General features: G+C 38.6%; 1 protein-coding gene across 2 annotated transcripts in view; it reads left to right on the top strand.

Moving 5' to 3' along the window:
* Window positions 1–21,069, top strand: part of LOC146378085 (mannosyl-oligosaccharide 1,2-alpha-mannosidase IA) — a 192,627-nt gene that overhangs the window by 107,874 nt on the left and 63,684 nt on the right. For both annotated transcript variants that reach the window (XM_084943815.1, XM_084943816.1), the window contains exons 3-4: window positions 991–1,106; window positions 18,462–18,542. In XM_084943815.1, coding sequence (XP_084799941.1) covers window positions 991–1,106; window positions 18,462–18,542 — 197 coding nt within the window. The remainder of the gene's footprint in view (window positions 1–990; window positions 1,107–18,461; window positions 18,543–21,069) is intronic.

Genomic DNA, 21,069 nt, shown 5'->3' with positions numbered 1-21,069 from the left:
TAAACTGTGACATTTACACAGAGTCGATGCAGGAAGCGCACAAACTCCGGGAAATCCAGCAGCTGAATGTTTGCAATAATCAGTATACCGGTTCTTTTATTCCCCTCTGGTGGTTGGTTCCTAAATGACTTGACTTTCATGTTACAGTGACTGGTGCTTTGTAGCGGATGCTTTAATCTCGGAGAGAAGATGCTTTTCATGTGGGCCACACAAAGCTGTTTTTGTATTATCGTTCAACATCACTGCAGTAATTACTGAAGCTCGGCGCGAGGGAGACTTTTATGTTTTAGTTTTTATCACACGCGCTGTCAAGTTGCTGTTGCTAACCACCACATTAAAGGTTTAGAGTTAAATCTCAGTAGTTATCCATCTTCGAAGACTTTGACTTATGTAGCAGGAAATAAAGTAATGATTTGTCGGTTATTTATTCTACTTTCTACTTTTTTTCTTTAACAAATCTTCTTTAAAACACCCTTTTAAAAAATTAGTTGAAATGCATACTGTCTTAGTGGACAGATTACCGCTTTAGGGATTAGTTACTGTAAAATTAGCATCAGTGTTAAAATAATACTCCATGCAACACGCTGATAGCTCATGTATATGCATATAATAAGATAAGAGGTGGGAGTAGTGACTTGTTTTCCACCCATACGTATACTAATTTTAGAAATTTAACCGATAAAAATGTATTTTGCTTCACCGTGGATAGGATCGACCAGCTGTATAAAGAATAAACTGGGAAAAAACCTTGTCCACACAAAGAAACCTCGGGGTGGTCTGAGAAAGACTTGCAGTCACAGTGGAAAAGTCAAAAATAACTTTATTTGGTTGGATGTTGCGAATTGTTGGACTGATTTGTTGTTGTGTGAATAGTTGACAGGTACTGCATGTTGAGATTTTTACCTTTTCACCTCATATCCTGCTAAAAAAGAACCTAAAAACAAGCAGAACTTGTCTCCGTGCATAACTGTGTTTTCTCTGATTTTGCAGGTGGCCTGAGAGGAGCATCCATCGTTGACTCACTAGACACTCTGTACATTATGGGTTTGATGGATGAGTATAATGATGCCAAGGAATGGGTGAAGACCAGCCTGGATCTAAATTCGGTGAGAAACTCATTTTAGTGTCAAGTTTCTTTCTTTTCTTTTTTTTCGCATTTTACTTTCGGGCAACTTGGGGGCAACATCCTCCCCTCCATCAAGCTTAACCACACTCTTACTACATAAGCATAATGAAGTTTTCAGCTGTGACCGTGCATGCTCGATTGATTTCAAGCTGTGCTTTTGTGCTTTAACAGCGACATTGTGTCCACTGAGTCTGACAGTTTTCCAAAGCTCAGGACATTCCAGCAGAAATCAAAAGCTTCCTGTGTGGCCACCAGCCACGCCGTGTTACAGACTGATGGAATTCTCTGCCTCTCTGAAAGGTCTTTGTGGGGCAGAAAATGTGATAAATAAAGGAGAGAGTGCTGGAGCAGGGTTTAAAGGGTGTTGTAGATTAAAAAAATGTGGGAGAGAGGAGGCAAAGAGAGGCCATGACCCTTTCATTGAGCGAGTCTGTAAAGGCTGGGTTGCGAGCAGCATGGGTTGCCAGTTCTGATATCATGTTGAATTGAGCGAAAGCCAGTGGAAGTGGCAACCAGGAAGGGCTTTTAGGGAGTTTGCTGCTAATAGGTAATTTGTGAGCCTGTTTGTCAGTGTGTTTTTTTTATACTTTGCAAATGAAAGGGGTCATTTCCGGACTAACCTTGTCAATAAAATGTGGTTATGTAATAGTGTGTAATTACACAAAGCTTGCAAACACAACTATGTCATTATGACTGTCATCATGGTAGGCTACTGTAGACGCTAGGCAATAATTATACCAATTCACTGCCTGTTATGACAGCACGCCAAATGTCTCAAGTTGAAGTTGTTTTGTTTGTTGACAGTTAAGGCCCCAAAAACACTTGTTTATTATGAGTGTGTTGGTGAAGAAAACCAATCTTAACGACATTTGACACATGTGGCATACTGCACACGATGCCAGTAACACTGAACTCTATTTGAATAATATGCAGTCAACAGCTCTGCTGGAAAGCAGAGGCCTAAAAAACACTTCCACTGCGTTTGAGATGCGCTTTATCGCAGCACGTTGTCGATCACTGCCAGATACGAGGCCATAAAGAAATGCACAGTGATTGTTATTGCCCGCATATCAAAGCTGTTATTTTTCTCACTCATGGCACGCACAGATGTCACTGATACAAGGACTTGGAATGAGACGTGACACACACCCACACGCAGTTAATACAGCAAATGGCCTTTTCCAGTGAAGAGAGAAAATTCTTAACTTTGACTGCAGCTGTGGCTGCTGGAGACGGCCAGTAATTGCAGCTGCTGACAAACAGCCACAGTGTCACCAATCATAAAGACAACAAACGCGGGTTTACACTTCACAGTGCACTTTGTCAGGGGTGTTATATGCCACAATTTGTTAACTTCACCACTTCCCGTCTTCATCAGCGGTCATTGCAGGGCAGAGGCTTGCAATTATTCTCTGCAGGAAAGTTGAAATTATTTACATGTCCTCATTAAAGTGCTGTTCTTTGTCCTGTAAGATCTGATTACTTGTCACATTTTTAAAAAATATCTCATTTTCCGCCCAAATTACAGCATTTCAAGTACAGTAAACTGTGCACTTTAAACGCAAACACACACAGTGACTTCTACATCTTCTTTCTTAATGTCGTCATTTTGATAATGAACTAGTTTTTGCAGTTTGAACATATAAAACATATAAAACAGCGCACTGGCTCATCATAGGGATTGTCAGATTCACTTTGAAATGGATCACCAAGCTTGTCGAGAGCCTACAGAAATTTTTCTGATGGCCTCATTTTTTTTTTCTTTTCTAAATGCCACTTAAGGAAATACATGCCGCATAAAAGCAAAGGCTGGAAAAATGTAGCACATAAGGTCAGTAGTTTGTTTATTATTATAAGAAAACAAGCAAGGAAGTAAAAAAGAAAAATAAAACGCTTTATTTTTCTCAGATTTAAGAAATTATTTTGTTGCAATCCTTAAAAAAAATGTAATAAAAAAATGGAATGTATAACAAATAGAAGTGTTTTAATTAGATTCATTATAACATTAATTACAAATAATATATATATAAAATCAGTGTTACACATTACTTTACCATTGTGTTACTTCATTACTCTTGGGAGAAAGTTCTTCAGACTACTCGTAATGTAACCTTAAATGCATAGTCACATAATTACCAGTTATCTATATAAACCTGAGGCTATAGTCGCACACACTGACATAAATCCTTGTCCTAAGTAGGACACAGATTTTTCTTTTAGTGTTAAAGTTCGAACAAAAAGCTAAAAGCACAAAGTGAAGTTGAAAACCAGCTGAGAGAGGCTTCAAAACGATTGCCTGTGCTAGCCTTGTGTTAGCATGCTGTTTGTGCAGATGATTAGAAAGAGCTAATGTTGTGTTAACATTAGAATTCACAACAACATAGTAGTGATAATGTAATGTGATTACTTAATTTACGCTGAGTCATGATATTACTGCACTAGCAAAAAATGGAATGTGATTAGAGCATTGCATTACTTTGTAAAATGTGACACCTCACACTGTATATAACGATTTTTATAAGAATTTCAAATTACTTTCAAATACATAAAATAAAGTGTAATCTATTTCAGTTAAAGGTGCATACAGTAGTACAAGGAATGGAGCAAGGGACACACGGGGGATTTTCATGCTCACATTTTTCTTTTAATTACATTACTGTCAGCAGATTCAGCCAGTCACACTGCAAAGCACTTTGTTAGATTTATCCGCTCAGGCCTGTCCGTCAGCCATAGCTCGACACGTTGTGACAGCTGCTCTGTAACTTGTTAGCAGTGAAACAAGGACAGAAGGAAGAGGACAGTGTTACACTAGCACAGACTTGACAGTGTTTGCAGCAGGTTTCAGCCTCTTCGCCGAGAAACTTGGACATCAGCTGCTCATTATTATCCCGTTTCTACAGGATTTCTTCTTTGTGTCGGAATGGAACCAAACATACCCACATTTATATTTTTAACAAATGCACTTAGCAATACAGAACCAACAGACTTTAAAACTCTTTGCCATGTGAACAAATTAAATTCCTTGAAATCTTCCTTAATCATATGACTTTGAACATCGACAAGCTTCTGATGCATATCTGAATGAACAACTCAGCAGACAGACTGGCCATGCTGGCGGCTCAGCCAATTACCAAGACAAAAGATTTTGATATTGAGTCTGATGAAGACTTATTTATGTAAAGAATGGTTTGGTCAGTATGACGACTAAGTTTCAGTTAAGTAAAGCAGCTGCCCTCTGTGAGCTCATCAGACCTTTTCCCATTAAAGCGAGTAATTAGGTGTGATTAATGTCGACTTTAAGATTGGACTGTATTCCCTCATGTTCCCTTCCAAATTTTATTATGCTTTCAGAGCCTCCCTTCCTCCATTTCTGCTCTTTCACTTAGTTATTTCTAATCTCTCCATGGCAGTTTCTGTCTGGCTCAGTTCTTTATATTCATCATCGAGAAATCTATGTGTTGAGTCTGTTAAAGCAAAATTGTGGCAAGTGATCGCTCTGATCTACGGTCATCCAGTTTCATCATGTTGCTGAGTGTTATGGAGGGATTGTTTTTGTCTGTTTGTTTGCTAAGAATAAATGCATTATCACAGGTGATGACCCTTTAAGACAGCCGCCCCCAGCCCCCAGGAGTCGTTGTATAGTACCGGGTCGCGAGAGTTGAGGCTCGGGTGTAAAATTCATGGTTTTATAGGGGTTTTATCGGTTTTTATTGTTATTTTTGTATCGTTTTTATCATTAACTCGGTTTTCCTGGATCTTTTCCCGTGTGTTATGAATAAGTCATCTTTTTTTTTGGTACCAGTACTGGTTTTATTTTGTTGTATTTATCCAGGACACCTTAAATGCTGATCCGTGAAAATATTGTCGGACACAAACCGGTCCCAGTTGGGGACCGCTGCTTTAAGATGACATGAAGAAAATGTACTTTAAGCCATTATTAAAGGACGATCTTCTTTTAGATCAATTAAAATCACTAAATATTTGATTATGTCAGGTTGGGTTTGATAAATCATCAATAGGTCAGGCAATTTCTATCATATATGATTTTTTTTATATTGATCAATCATGATATTAAGGTTTTCACACATACTGTAAAACTTCTTAAATTGCAAGGAGATTAAAAAAGAAACCAGAATTATTAAGTAGTGTTTTACCTTTTTTCATTCATGACATTTTCCAAATGTCAAGAATAGATGTGTTAATACGCCCAACAATTCATTGTTTATATTATGCAAACGCATAATGTGATCTTTAAACTGCACTGTGTTCAAGGTGGACTAATGTATACAGTAAGTAGAAGTGCTGTCATATTAATTATCCTTCACAGAAGCTGAAGTGTGCACATCTTCTCACTAAAGCTCAGCCTTTGGTGATTTTTAAAATTACTGCTCCTTATAGATTGAATCTTCCCCCTGTGATTTTGCTGATGATTGCTATGAAGCCTCTTTAGCATAACTAGAAACATCCACCAGCAATAACTTCTTATTTACCACATTGACAAATCTCCAGAGCCCCACCAGGATGGCGAAATGACTGGATAATATGCACACTCAGGCCTGTGATTCCACATCTCGGATCAAGTTAGTGTGAAATCTCCTGGGTGTTATTGGTAGAGACTGGAGTAATGAGCTGTATTTTATTTTATTTTTTATATGTCGTGGCATGTGCTGCATTTCTCCATCCCCGAACGATTCAGTAGCGTGGATGTTGGCATGTGTAAGCCGAGTGCCACTAAATTGGACAGAGTGCGTAAGAGGAGGGAGCTTGTTATTATTTCTGAAGGGAGGTCGAGATGCTGACAGTCACATGCATACATTGAAGCCTGCCAGTGTGGTGTCAGAAGAAGGAAGAAAGAGCTGTCAGATCTGGACATGATGCTATTTTTCTGACCTGTTAAGAGTACATGGTGAACATAGTACTCCTCAGCCGTCTCAGGTGTGCTGTGGCTCGTCTCTTCTCATGCTCTGAAGAGAGAATAAAAAAAAGTCACTTTTGTGGGTTTGTCTAAACTGTAAATATACTGGCGATGTGGGAAATATGAATATGAATACTACATTTCATATTTTACAATTATTATATTAAAAATGGCATATTTTAGCACAGTAATGGCTATGGTACCTATTATATTTTTGCATCTTGTTAATGGTTATATGTATGGAAGCCCATTTCCGCCACTAAAAAAAAAAAAGTATCCATAACTGGAAATTTCGAGTTATTTTCTCGAAATTTCGACTTATTAACTCGAAATTTGAATTAGCGCTGCCAATCAGTAATCTACGTGAATGATGTCATTTTCTTGTTACCAGGAAGGATATGGCGCAGAGGAATGCATACTTAAAACCGGATCGTGAGCTACCAATGTATAAATTGACGCTTTCGAGAGTACGTTTGCTGATAGTAACGCCTTGTGATTCGGCTAATAACGCAAGGATTTAATGTGAAGCCATGCTGAAAATACTCAGCAATTTGTGCATTCATGACTGGCTGTAAAACTGGTAGCTTAGCTGTAGCATTTGTAGCTGCCGGCTTCAGCTTCCGGGTTACAAGGAAATGACGTAATTCACGTAGATTGGCAGCGCTAACTTGAAATTTCAAGTCAAGTCGAAATTTTGAGTTATGGATATTTTTTAATTTTTTTTAGTGGCGGAAACAAGCTTCCATATATATGTGCACAGATTTGTGCTATAAATCTTCATTCCCACGTTACAGAGAGAGATGTGTACTTGTGATGTCAGTGCCCTCACATTTGTTTCAGGTCCCCTGCTGTTAGCTTATGTAACAGATAATTATGACTAATGATACTAATTGATATAGTAGTAGCGTTGCATCCCGCCTTGAGGCGACTTTTGTTGTGATTTGGCGCTATATAAATAAAATTGAATTGAATTGAATTGAATCCAAGTAGTGTCAGAATTGTATTAATAACACTCTGCCCTTGTTCTCTAGTCAGTGCTCTCTGTAGCAAACACTAAATAGTGGGTGGGTGAGTGATTGAACACACGGACAATCCAAGCACAAGCTTAGTCTTGTTTATTTTGCAGTTTTTTTTTTCCTCTGCCCTTGTTTAGTTTTGTGGTTGCTTGCTGTGAGCCCAGTAGGGGTTGTTTCAGTAGAAGTGAAGCAATGAGTGTTTTCTTCAAACTGTGGTGGAAGCTGAACAAGCGTGCCTCACCCCAAAACATCCAAGAAGAAAAAAACAATTCCTCAAATCTCCCTAAAGTCTTTTCTGTCAGCTCGAGATATCGGCATTAGCTTGAGGTCTCACTTTCATTACATCCAAATCAAATTTGCAGCTGCATAAAGCACGGCGTCGAGAAAATAACCAAAGTGTATTTATACGAGTGTCGTTATAATCCAGATGTAATTGACTTTTTGGTAGAATGAGCGCAGATACATTGCACATTGTTGTTGCTGTTAATCTTTTGAACCTCAGTCCGGAGGCCAGAAAGAGTTTGTGCTGCCAGTCCAGATACAGTTTCAGACACATGGGATGCACTCCTTTCACAGAGCAGAGAAAGTTTGGTGAGAGACTAGAAGAGAATGAGCAACTTCATCAAGTATTTCAGAGACTGCCAGCAGCGTCCCACCAAGTACTGAACAATGCGGTGTATCTACTGTGTACACATGTGCAACACAGAGCGAAACCTGAGAGAAATGTGCGGTAACTTTTATTACCAGAGAAAAAAGCTGTTGACTGAGTTCAACTTTGCAAATGCCTCAGGCAAATATAGAGCGCTTGTGTAGGTTGTTATTCTAAAATATTTTAAGCTAACAAAGATATTCTGACTATTTTATGCATTTTCATGATGACAGGTCTTAACTTGGTGTCATCACATTGTTGAAAAAGACAAGCGGTGTTCCCCACCATATTTTTAATCTCAAGGCTTGTAAACCAGTCTGTTTTTAATCAGTTGTTCGTGGGTTATTTTCCAAATGCGCGCTCACATTTGAGGACAAGAAAAAGTGACATTAGTTGGTAATGAGGAGACCTGGAGCAAGGTTGTTGTTTACCTCCAGAGAGCTGTTTTTTGACCCCCGCTGACACCCTGTCTGGACTAAATTAGACACAACTTGCTTCTAGTCATGAAGGCGTCTGAGGAAAAAAAAACGGTGTCATTTGCAATGCCGAGGGACGGTTCGGTAAAGACGCCGTGCCCCTAAGCTGAGGTCAAGCTGAGCTGACATTCTGTCCCAGGATGCGCAGGGCAAAGGACGTTTTGCGTGGGTAGTTCATCATTACGGATATTTACCAGCACATTTTGTATCATTCATGCACTTTTGTCCCTGTGGAGCCATTTCGCACAGCCAACCGCTGACACTGGATTCTGGCTACTACAGCGGGAAAAGGGTTGGCTTAGTTTCACAAGCTCTGATTTACATGTTAATATGGAAAGATCTCTGGAATAAACATGGTGCACACCACCGACACGGCACCACACTGCAGGTAGACAAAGTGTGCAACAAGCTGGTGATCATAGCAATTCACATATTTGATAAGAGGGTGATCAGATAAGCTAGGAGGAAAGCAGCATAAACGTGGTGTCTTTATAAATAATTAAGAAACCAAATTTTGTATAAAAAATAACTTTCTTAGAGCAAGGAAGTCGCTGGACGTTAGCTTTGATTTAATTTTCATGCTACTAAAAAGACAAGACTGTTATACTGAAAAAAATAAATATATAATTGGTGTGTTAATTAGCTGTCTTAATGACCTAATCTGCATAACTCGATGTTAATATATATATCAGCATGAATACGCTGAAGCATTAAGCAGCTCAAATAGCTCTTTGTTTTTTTCCTGGCAGTTTGGGAGTTAGCAGCCGCTGAGGAAAAAGTGAAGGATGTATCTCAGTCAGCAAGGCCAAATACAGTGGGAGGTATATGATGAGAGACAGAGGCAGACAGTTAGACACAGAGTCAGGAGGAAGGAAGATGGACTGCAGCAGGCTGAATAATAACAGCAGAGAGAGAGTAGAGCAAAGTCCCATGAGACCCAAGCATTATCATTGAAGACTCTGTGGGGGAGCTACTGCAGCCCCCAGGAAAGAGCAGAGACCTGTGCACGCAAGAGTTTTGTGCGTGCGTGTGCATTTGTGTGGGGAGACGGCATCAAAAGACAGAGATGAAGCTCTGAAAATAGACAGATGCGGAGAGACCAATATTCTCTGATGGTGGCGTGATGGGTTGGGCTGTAAATCAGCTGTAATTTATCACCGTGGCAGTATTTGATGAATTATTCACCAGGCTGTTGATTTACAAGTTTATGCATTTAGTGGAGATGTTTTACGATACGAGTGTATCCTCTCTTTTGTGTGTACACATGATGTTCGAGGTGAAGTTGGATGTGCATTAATTACTCAGGTTAAAAAGAATTTTCAAAGAAATAAAAGGATAAAACTTAAAACATTAACCAATAATATTCTCTGACTATTTAATCACATTTTATTGGTCTGCAACTGGGATTAATTATTTACTGAGGTTATCCCCAGTTTGTACAAATGCATGATGGGAGTGTAACAAGTAGGGCTGTTCGATATAACGATATATATCGGATGACGATATAAAAACATCTATCGTTTCATTTTACACTATCGTTTATTTCGTGGTGTCGCAAAATAAACTGTTTACGGCAATATTTTTTCATCATTTTGATGGTCACTGTAGTGGCTATATTAATTTCCTAAAGTTCTCTCTTTCTCTTATATTTAATATAACCACACTACAGACAGACAAGCCTTTGTTTTTATGCGTTGTCGTTAGCAACAACGACGGTAAAACCACCACGTGTCCGCTTGTTCCACATAAACCTTTCACAATAAAGCTCAAGATCCTGTTGAGACTTTTCAAAATAAACTGAATCACGTGAAAGATGCAGAGTGTTTACGGATGAGAAGCAAAAAAGAGCGGTCAGGTGCTAAAAAATAAACCTTAGACTCAAACGTTAGAACAGGCTTTTCCCCGCAGCATGCCGTGTAATAAATACTCACAAAGAAAACGGCGGCCGTTACAACTTGTGTCTAAAAATGTATCGTTTCATGCATCAGTTAAAACACTCGACTCCAGGTATGCGACGCCCAGCTGGAAACACTTCATGCAAGTCGAGCTGCCTGAGATTCACAGAATTTACAGAAAATGTTACATTTTTGTGATTTATATCGTTATCGGACGATAGATGTCTTAATATCGGGATATGAGATTTTGGTCATATCGCACAGCCCTAGTAACAAGAGGGCAAAAAGTTGACGTATCACAGCTGATGACCGTTACTGGCTAATATCTGTCAGTTAAAATTCGGTTTCAAAAACTGAGAAAGGCTTCTTTCATTTCAAACTATTGCGATGTAAAAAAAAGCTTCCAGAATAAAAGAAAAACTGTTCTTGTGCCTGAATAGTTTTGTAACTTTGATTAGTGTGGGATCACTAAACAGTAAGAAATGGGAAGGTCGGGCTCTTGAAATGTACTCATCTACTGTAATGTTAAAAAAAAAAAATCACTGAATTCATTATGTAAGCCTCTTTTAGGAATAGTTATGTGAAAAAAGCCAATATTTGTGAGCAATATTATACAATTAACTTTATTATTATGCTGATTTCACCCACCTGAGTATTGCGCTGAGTGGGCTCATTTTTTTGTGAAGTCGCTATTTTGGCTTGAATTTAAGAGCTCCCTTTATGTCAGAGAAAGCTGTTTAGCATGCTCCACAGGGTTGCGGGTAGGGTCATTAACGCTAATGTTGTAGACTGCTCTCACAACTTGGACACTGATCAAGACTATAATTACTGTACAATATTTTTAAAAAAAGAAAAGAAATAGAAAACGCAGGCGCAGCTCGATGTCCTGAAAGCAGCTAGTTGGAGAGGAGCAGCAGAGGCAGCAGCTTTAACAGTATGTAAGAGCCAGGGAGATTAGAGTGAAAATTGATGATTTCTGCATCTGTATTTTAATTAGCAATGTTCAAGTTCAATCCCAGCCAGCATGTGTGAATCACCAGCTTTGGTAGGAGAGGCAATCGTCTCTTTCCATCCTTGGCTTATCAGGTCATTTTGTCTGTCACATCAGCCTGATTTGGCGTTAGCATGTAGCAGTCAGTCAGAATCTGGATGGCGGCAATGCTAACAGACATTTGCCCAGTGACAATGATGCCTCTTTATTCGCAGTAAATTATTACATTAACATTTGAGCAGGACACAACTGGGCAATAGTCTAGTCAGCTCATTGGCACACAGCAGCACAGTGGCCATGCCAATCAGGCTCGTGTCCCAAGCAAATCTGGGCTGAGTAGGACAGAAATCTTTGCTTTGACTGTTGAATACACACCAATAGAGAAGGAGAGAGCACCACCAGCAACACTGCATTGTATGTACCCCAATGCAATGTACCCCAATGAGTCATTCTGTTCCTTATTTTCTTTTCCTGTCGAGGCTCCTCCTCCATAAAAATTACATCAGCTAGTATAATTAGTTTTTCTCCCAGTAGTACACGTTTTAAATAGTTACAGCGTTGGTAAAAGCAGTTGCTTATTTAAATGAGCTTTCATTCTCTATTCTCTGCCACAAGGTAAGGAGAAAGAGGAGCACACACAGATCATCCACATAATTAAAACCACCTGCACCCTCCACATCGCTAATACAGCCACAACATGGCTGGACATGGATAGAAATGTTTACAGATGTTGGGGGGGAATGGTTAGTTGTACTGCAAAACTTTTTAGGTGGATGATACCTAATGATACTGTGGGGTCTCCCCTGGTTTGTGTACTACTTTTTAAGTCCTGAGTAGCCAGATTATAACCACATTTGCACACAAGGGCTGACTAGCGAGCTAGTTTAGCAACATACATCTTTAATATATTATTTTAGCAAAAAGCAGGCTTGAAAGAAAATTACTAGAAAACCTGAGCATCCCATTTAGGGAACACAACAAGTGTCCATTTGAGTAACTGCTACTTTATAGCTTTATAGTTGCCAGATGTTGGATGGCAGGTGACAAATTATGCATCAAGAACATTGAGGTTCCTTAAAAAACATTGGATGGTAATGCGCTATTTTGGCTGTGTTACTTTGAGCTTGAGTTACTCGCGTAACTCCTGATGATCTGTGTTATTTACTTAATCTGTCAGTGATTTATATTTTGTGGATGATTGGTTTATATCATGAACATCAACTGTATATATTAGATTTGCTGTGAAGAAGCAGTGCGTTAATGGTACTTTAAAGCATTCTTCAGAAAGTCGCTTACTTTTCACTGCGGCAGGTTGAGAAGAACTAACAGAGAAAATGCAGACAAGCTTTTTAACTTGATGGCAATGGTGATGAAAACTTCTGTGTTTTTCTCTGACAGCCTTGCATTGACTCCTAATTAGACCCTCAACTTGAGCACCATGAAGAGAGACAAGGCGGGGAAAAAAATAAAAACAGGTGTCATCCACTTATCCAGATTTTCTGGTTGTTCTTGCGGGGCAGCTTTAATGCTTGCTGCATCGTATATAAACGTACCTCCAGGATAAGCAGCGCATGTAAATTGAGCTTTATGACATTGCTTTTAGTGTTTTAGTCATAAAAGATACTTCTTTTGGGTTAGATTTGAGAATCCCCTCTTCTTTTATTAGGATTCATCTACTGCTTCATTGAGATAAGTCATCTGAACTGGAATATATAACAAAAAACTAAATAATTCTCTTTGAGCAAACATAGCAGGAAAAGAGGACATTTGCCTCCATCATTTGGGATGAGGGGAGAGTGGAGGGAGGAAAGATCATCATTAACAGGTAATAATATAACACTAATTCCTAATCCCATTTTCAAAGCCTAAAACAGAAAACACATTCACACAGTTATAATAATAATAATAATAATAATAATAATGGATTGGATTTATATAGCGCTTTTCAAGGCACCCAAAGCGCTTTACAATTCCATTATTCATTCACTCTCACATTCACACAGTTCAGCCAACTTTGTTTTAGCATAAATATTGAACAACTGATTTAATCACAGGCACAGAAATTAGAGGACTTTGGTCTTTGTTTAGTGTGAAGTTCATTAGAATTGTGCAAAGAAACAGGGATATTTCAATAATTCAGTTTCCCCACATTAGCTGGTGTGTTTGTCCAGTTAACAGCCAAACGCAGAGCCTTAATAGCTTGTGAAAGCTAATAATTTTATGCTTTAATGTGGAATCTAACTTTGATAATAAATAAAAGAAAAGCATTCAGCTTCTCCGGTGGACAAATTACTTTGTAAATCTTGTAAAAAGCCAAATTTTCAGGCCTTATGCCCCAGTGAACATCATACGCAGATTTGGTTTGCTTGTGTCTTGATGGTAAACCCGTTTGAAAGTCAGCCTCACAATCAGATCCAGTCAGCTGCACCTCCACCCGTTTGTACATTAATGTGGAAATTTGAGATTGAGTCATATACAAGCAACCTTTCAGAGGACACAGTTTTTAATCTTCTTTCTTCTTGTCTTACTTACACCGTGATGATTGAATCGCTTTGTCAGTGTGAGTTTTACTGTTTAGTTTACGTTCTCAGAGCCTTAGGATTTGCCTTTTAAGTTCATTTAACGGTGAGGCACATTTGAAGGTTAGGTTGCCCCGTTTGCAGTAAGACGCAGGGCTTGCAAGTAGCTGTTCCTGAAAAATAAATCAGATTCAAATGCAGAAATCAACAAGCCAATTGAGTAGAAAAATTGCCTAGGGGCTTGTTTTTTTATTTTTTGTAAATGTGCGTTAGGTATATCTTCAAATTGGTATAAATGGCTTCCTGACTGATTTATTGAGTCTTCTAGGACTTAAAGTCTGACTGGCAAAACCTTTGTCAGCACTGTATGTCCTCTCTCACTGTACCTTCTGCCGGTCTTGCTGAGAGCTACAATCACTAGTGATAAATAGACACTCCATTCCTAATCACTGCCATTGTAGTGCCATTACTGAATGGGCCACTCATTTCAGGGTTGGCAAGATAGCTCAGTTGTCCTGCCAGAGGCACTGGTGCTTTGTCTCAGAAAATGTCACCAGTGTGCAGAGTTTTCAAACGGAGCCAGCGTCATGCTATTGTAGAATCAGAATCGTAGAGTTTTAAAAAAGGAACTTATCAAATAAAACAAACAAAAACTGTACAGTATTTTTGCAAAATGTACTTCCGTTGCCTGTAAAGACCTATATTGTTTGTAAATGTAAATGGACACTGACTGTGACCTTGAAATTTTTAAACCCAATGTTGCAAGGCGTTGAGGAACTGGGTTCAAATGGCTCACAGTAGCAATTTTCAACATCCAATCCAGGTTGCATCTGTGTTTTACATGGTCCCTGAAGGTTCCATTAGAATCTTCATAACATTTTCATGTTTGTGCATGTATTTGAATCTGGACTCTGAAGAGAATGGATGGATGGATGGCATATTTTGTTGACGTGTCAAACAAACACGGTGGTTATAAATATTAATTATGTATTTATGTGAAGTACGATATAAACAGGATTAAAATATGCATTTTTAAAGAGATGCATATAGAGATAAATAAAAGCATAGTACAGATACCACTGACTCCTTAACTCAATTCTAGCAAATTGCCCTTTCTGCCACCAAATTGCAGTTTCCTTATCAACCACGCTCGAGCTAGCAATTTCCTTCTCAATGGCTCTCCAAGTCAATGAGTACCATTCTGCTTTAACCTTCAGCTGGCACAAGAGGCAGTAATTATAGTGACATACTGAGCAGTACCTCTTATTTCATATTTCATTTAGAAAAGAAAATATAACGTGCATATTTCATCTTGAAATTGCAACATAGCAACAAGTCCTCTTGTCAGTATTTATTTTTCTAAAAAAAGAAAGGAGAAAAGTAAAAACAAACACATGTTTTATTGTATTGTGTGATAAGACTGCCCAGCAGTAGATAAAGCTGGATATAGATCAAGACATTCATTTGTGTCTCTACTCCTACGGAGAAAATTGAAAAACGCCCAGAGTATATTAAAAGCAAACAGTGGTGTAGAGTGAGGACTGTTGAACAGAAAGTACAGTTTTGTTTGCTTTGTCTGTTTGCGATACTCTTAAGATGTTACTTTTCCACAGAAAATCAGAACAAGGCTGGCTGCTAATGAAAGCTGAGGAAAATTACAAAGGGATCGGAAATGCACACTCGGCTCCATACTGTGAAGTCATCCCGCTGTACTTTTCCACATCTGGATGACAAAAGAGCCAAAATACACTCGCCGTTTCTCTTTCTGGAACGGTTCTCCTAGCAGTTGAAACATCACAGGATAAATATCTGTACAGTAATCTGTAGATTTGGTCCAAAAATAATAAATAAAAAATCTGAAACAGAATAGAATTCAATTTTTGAGACTCTAAATGACCAAAAAAAATGTAAGAGGAGAAACTGATGGCAAAATATTACAGCAGAGGTTCTTGAATAAAATCCAGCTTGAAGCAAACTTGCTCCCTAATCAATACTGCCTTGCAGTTGCAAGAGACTCTCAGACAAAAGAGGAAACAAAACACCGGGGAACACGATTACATGGCTTTGACTTTCTAGCCTGACTTTTTGAGTCTGCCCTGGCTCTAGTCGTTGATTTCTTTGGATAGAAAAACTCCATTACAACCGAGAGAGAGGAAGAAAGAGCACGGGGAGCTTTGTAGTTCAAGAGCTTTCCTTATAAGCACAGAGATAACCTGTATGTGGAAATTACTTGGGTGGATTTTTGAATTATTTTAAAAGTGTCACGGAAGTTTGTGCATTACTTGAATTGCAAACACGAGAACAAACACTTAATCTAGTGTTGTTTAAGGTTCTAAGTGTGCGCTCATATTAATGCTTCCCACTATTTTTATTGATTTATCATCTCTGTTTGATGCTGTCAAAATGTTATGAATACAATTAATTTCACTAATGAGGAATACGAAGGCTAACCAATCAGTCAAAAGAGGTTTTGCAGTTTTGTCACATCATCGCTTAGCAACCACTTTTGCTGTTTCCATGGGGATTGACTGTAAAACTGCCTTTATGTAAATAATAACACTTCGAGTCACTTTGAAGTGGAATTTTTTTTTCTTTTTTTATACTTTTATTTTGTAAAACTGTAGAATTGAGCTGTCTCAAATGTTTTGTTATTTCAGTGTCGTTTTTGTCAAATTAATGCCTGGCTTCAGTCATTCAGAGAGATTTGGTACTAGACTGTATAGAGATGGACAACATGAAAGCTCAAGCGTGTGAGACAATTATTTTATTAGATTTTAATAGATATCCATACTGGAGGTTCATGACAGTTTCAGCTATGAGGTGGCAAGTGCTCGTTATCATAGCTAACATACGTACATGTAAGTATTGCTTTTCTTGACTCACTATGTCTATACCAAAACTTAGCCATGCTAATTTGTTCAGTGTTCTTGTGGGTAAAGTTTAGTGAGTCATCATTCAGATGGATGTTTGGAGATGTTGCCAAGATGGCTGCTGAGTGACAAGACTTACTTCTGGAAGGATTTTTGTGTTTTTGCTGTTGTTGTTTCCAGACTGACTCTGTTTAGTGGTTGCAGGGTTGCATGGTAATGCAGTCCCAGGTTAGTGGATATGCAGTTGATTAAAGTGCACGTGTTTTCACACGTTAGTATTGGTTAGTATGGTTTAGGTCAGTTAGAGTTTAGTGACATACATTTACATTTTATTTTTATGTTAGAGTTAGAGTAACAATGATAATCCAGCGTGGGTTTGCTTCTATTAATAAGCACAGTGTAGTCTCTGTACTTTAATCCTCTCAGCCATTAGCCTCCCTTTTATCCAACAAGCATTTAAATATTTATTATTACAGTAAGCTACTACCTAATGCATCAGGTCGATGCTTGAAAATGGCAACAGCAACAAAACAAAAACACTATCAACCCCTGTTTTGCATGTGCTATAGCATTCGGTTTGCATAGTGACATCTGCCTCTTTTTTGTGGGAACAAAAACATTTAATTTATTTATTTAATTATTATTTAATTCATTGTTTATTGGTCACCGAGTACAAAGACTTTTAAAGATGAACCACGGCTGTTGAATTCAGATGAAGTGGCCATGGTCACAACCCAATTTGCCTTGTGTTAATCCAGTATGACTCCTCTTATGCACTCACTCAGAATAACACCATGCAACGGCATTGCTTATTAGAAATTGCTTTTTTCTCCTGAGATATAACCACAGTTGTAATTTATTGTGATTATCTATGGTCCTTGTAAATAGAAGTCTCAAGAAATTAAGTTATGCTCCTGGATATGCCATCTTTACATTTATTTTTTTTTCTTCTTAAACTGGCAGTTGTGTGAGTATACCAGAGGGGAAGTTCAACATAGCCACACTTTTGTTGCATTAGCTGGCTTGAAAAAAAAAACTTAAAATAAGTAAGTAATAAGTAAAATAAGTATCACAATGGTGGTTATCAACTTTTTCTGTCAAGTCGGGCTTTCTGCTTCAGGCTCTGTAAGATCACATGTTTCTGCACAAATTGAGTGCCGCCTACTCTTTTCAGAGATGTCGTCAAGTGGTGATGATGAAATTGTGATTAAAAATGTAAAAAGGAAATTAAAAATAGAACTGTAAAGTGCCAAACTGTTGCAAGAAGGACCAGAGACCGATGCTGCAGAAACTGTTAACCTTGGAATTTAGTACACAGAGCAGTAAAAACAAGCATTTTAATTAAGCCGATTGTTTTAACACTGAGTGCGCTCTCAGTGCTGCTGTTCGTTCTAATGTGACCGCTACACATTAGAGCTCTGAAACTTTAAAGTGCATACATTTAAAGTCCCCTAACCTAATGAAGTAGTTGTGGAAATCACTTTAGTTTGTTGGTAAATGAAAATGACAGTGTTCTAGTAGCTGGTGTTTAAGAAACTTAGCACCAGGTTAGAATCAAGTATAACTATGTGCACATTCCAGTGTGCAGTCTAGCTCATTAACCCATTAATCTCACTTCTTAGTACACCACTCAGGAAAACCTCAGACTCTCCAGTAAACATCTTCATACATTAAAGAATCTGAAAATCTATTAAACAACCAAGAAATGCTGATCTGCACACGTGAACATAATAAATATTTACATGACCCAGAGACTTTATGCCGTGTGAAATATTAAAATATTTATCTTCCCATCTGACTACACTACTCCAAAGACATCTCAGAGAGCAATAAACCTACCACATAGCTCAGTTATTGAATGAAGTAAAACCATGAGTGGAGTAAAAAACAGTTCATGATGTCTTTAGTGTGTTTCCCCCCCCCCCCCCGTACAGCCACTTTACCCCCGACTGAGGACTTAAATATGACATTTGACAATTTGATCTCTCTCTCTTGGTTCAACAGAACGGCGAGGCATCACTGTTTGAGGTGAACATCCGTTACGTCGGCGGGTTGCTGTCGGCGTACTACTTGACAGGGGAGGAGGTAAGATTAATAGATGTCTGTTATCCCTCTACTCTAGTGAGATCTGCTGCTTCCTTTATCTCACACCAGGCCTGCAGTTTGAATGATGAACAGGCTGCCTCTGAGGGTGACAGCATTTGTGCACATCAGTGTGTTTGGGTGTATTTATGTGTCACCGCTGTGCAAGCATAAAATTATCTTGGGCCATTTCAGCATTTTCATGTTTTGGACTTTTCTGTTGTTTGGAATGGAAAAAAACTGTCTGTGTAAGATATATAGGTAAGGGTTTGGATATGTACTCATCCTCACCAGTTTTATGTTGTTTTTTTAAAGGACCTGGTTGGTTTATACATATTTTTCACTGGATGTCAGCACATGTCCAACTTGTCTGCACCTCATGGTAATCTAGGCCTTATTTTGACAACCAAATTATCTTTCATCAAATTCTAAAAAATGAGATCTTTTAAAAAAAATGCATCACATTTAGTCATTTCCAGCTTTAAACGATCACATTCAAATTAATTTTGAACTGGAGCTGTTTAGTTTGTAGACATATAGATATTTCTGAGCTATAGACACAAAAAATGTAAAGAAACCTCACTTGCATATGAGAATGAGGGTTTGAAGAAGTAGCAGATGTAAAATGTATGGCATGTAAGCTGCATTGAGCATAAAATTAATTAGTATCATATTACGGTAATGTGAGTTTTAATGAAGGCTTCATGTCAAATTCATCTGTGAATTTACTAGACTGACTAATCTGCCGGTCACAGATGCTGAAAGTGTGGAGAGCCAGTTTCTCTTTACTAAAGAAGCAGAAATGTGCCTCCTGTTATCTCCCAGTGCATCGTACTTACCCTACATGATGTGTTTCTTGATGGTAAGGCAATATTGCAGTGCCAGGTTCAGGCTTATAAACTGCGCACTGCTGTAGCTCCCGAGGCTAGATGCTGATGTCCAGTAAATCCTTCCTAAATGATAATATTAAACTGTTGTTTCAGTTTCTGTGTGTTTTTAATATAATACCTATAACATGTACAAACAGAAGCTTTGAAATTGTTTGTGTGGCTTTCCGGTAACCTGATAACTACATCACAGAAACACTGCAAGACCTCAACTCATATTAAATGATCATTATAATGAGATATTAATAAATTGGAACTTCTGGAGGCTTTTCTTTTGCTTTTCAATGTTTCACTGGATTCTCGGGGGGATTTAACCTGAATTTTAAATTTAATCAGCCTCTAAGAATGTGCTTTTTTTTGCTTTGTCATTGTAGTATTAAAGTGTTGCTTAGAGGTTAAAGAGCCAAGCCTGAGCAATTTGATTAAATTTAGAAGGCAAAGTTGAATGGAAATTTTTTTTCCATTGCTGAAAAAGTACAAGAGCTGCGTCCTTGTAAAAGCTCCAGTCGCTCCAGTGAAGCTGTTCAGTGGCTCTGTATAAAGGCCCGAGGTTACGATGGACAGCATCCAGGTGTGAAGCTGTGAAACTGCACGAGTGTGAAGCTTGGCCATGTCAGGAAAAAAACGTATGAATGCTCTGTAAGCCTTGGTTGAATAAATAAAGGTTTAAAAATAGCCTGCGACAGCCACGCTGCACAAATGGGCCGATTCATTATCAGTACAGTGTGAAATCACTGGAGGTAAAGGTGTTGTCATAATGAGCATCTGCCTGTAGCAGCCCTGGAGAGCATGCACATGACATACACTGCAGTTGTAGTGTTTTTCGTGCAGTGGAAAAGGCGGAAATCTTCGTAGCAGCAGAATTAATGTGAAAGGATCCAGTGACATATGAACACTCTGTCGCTTTAATGGACATTGATTTGTAGGCCAAGCGAGCTGAGGGGAGAGCAGCATAAAATTGTCCAGCTCTGCTGGATGAGTGAAATATGAATACATTACTGGAGCAGAATATATTGTTGAATCCATTATTCCACATTTGCCTGCCATTAATGCCATGCAGAAAATATTCTTCTGCTTTATCCACTGGTCCATGGAAATTTTCTATATACGGCACAGAGAATGACATTTCGAATATGAGTGTATTCCTCATAAAGTTTGCTTTTGTCTCACCTTGTCACAGAAGGACATGGCTGCTAAGGACCTTAGGTGAAGCAAATCTGTAGAAGAGACACCTTACTGCTATCTTTGCGTCATTTAATCTTCCCTTTTTAACCTCAGTCTATGTCACGAGTTTCCTTAATCTGTTTTGTTTGAATGACTCCAATCCTTTTACTACTTTCTTTTCTTCACATTTGGATTGCCTGACTGTTCACTGTACGCAGTCTCTCTTACGAGATCGAGTACACGGCCTCCGTTTCCTGACAAACATACTGTATCAATACCCTTTACTCTGGTGCCGCTATCCATCACATGACTCGTCTGCGTGCTCTCTGTGAAGGTTCCCGGAAAACAAGATGGATTGCCGTCTCTGATCCTCTGAGTCACCTTTGGTTCTCCCATTAGGGGCTTCTCTTAGGAGTATGCAGTTCCATTCGAATGATAAAACCAATAGATTGAAGGTCTGTCACTGCGGCAGAGACTTA

Source organism: Perissodus microlepis, chromosome 11 (genome assembly GCF_051167445.1).
Source record: "Perissodus microlepis isolate ML-2025 ecotype Zambia chromosome 11, ASM5116744v1, whole genome shotgun sequence".
Classification (NCBI taxonomy): domain Eukaryota; kingdom Metazoa; phylum Chordata; class Actinopteri; order Cichliformes; family Cichlidae; genus Perissodus; species Perissodus microlepis.
This window is presented reverse-complemented; position numbering and strand designations above follow the sequence as displayed.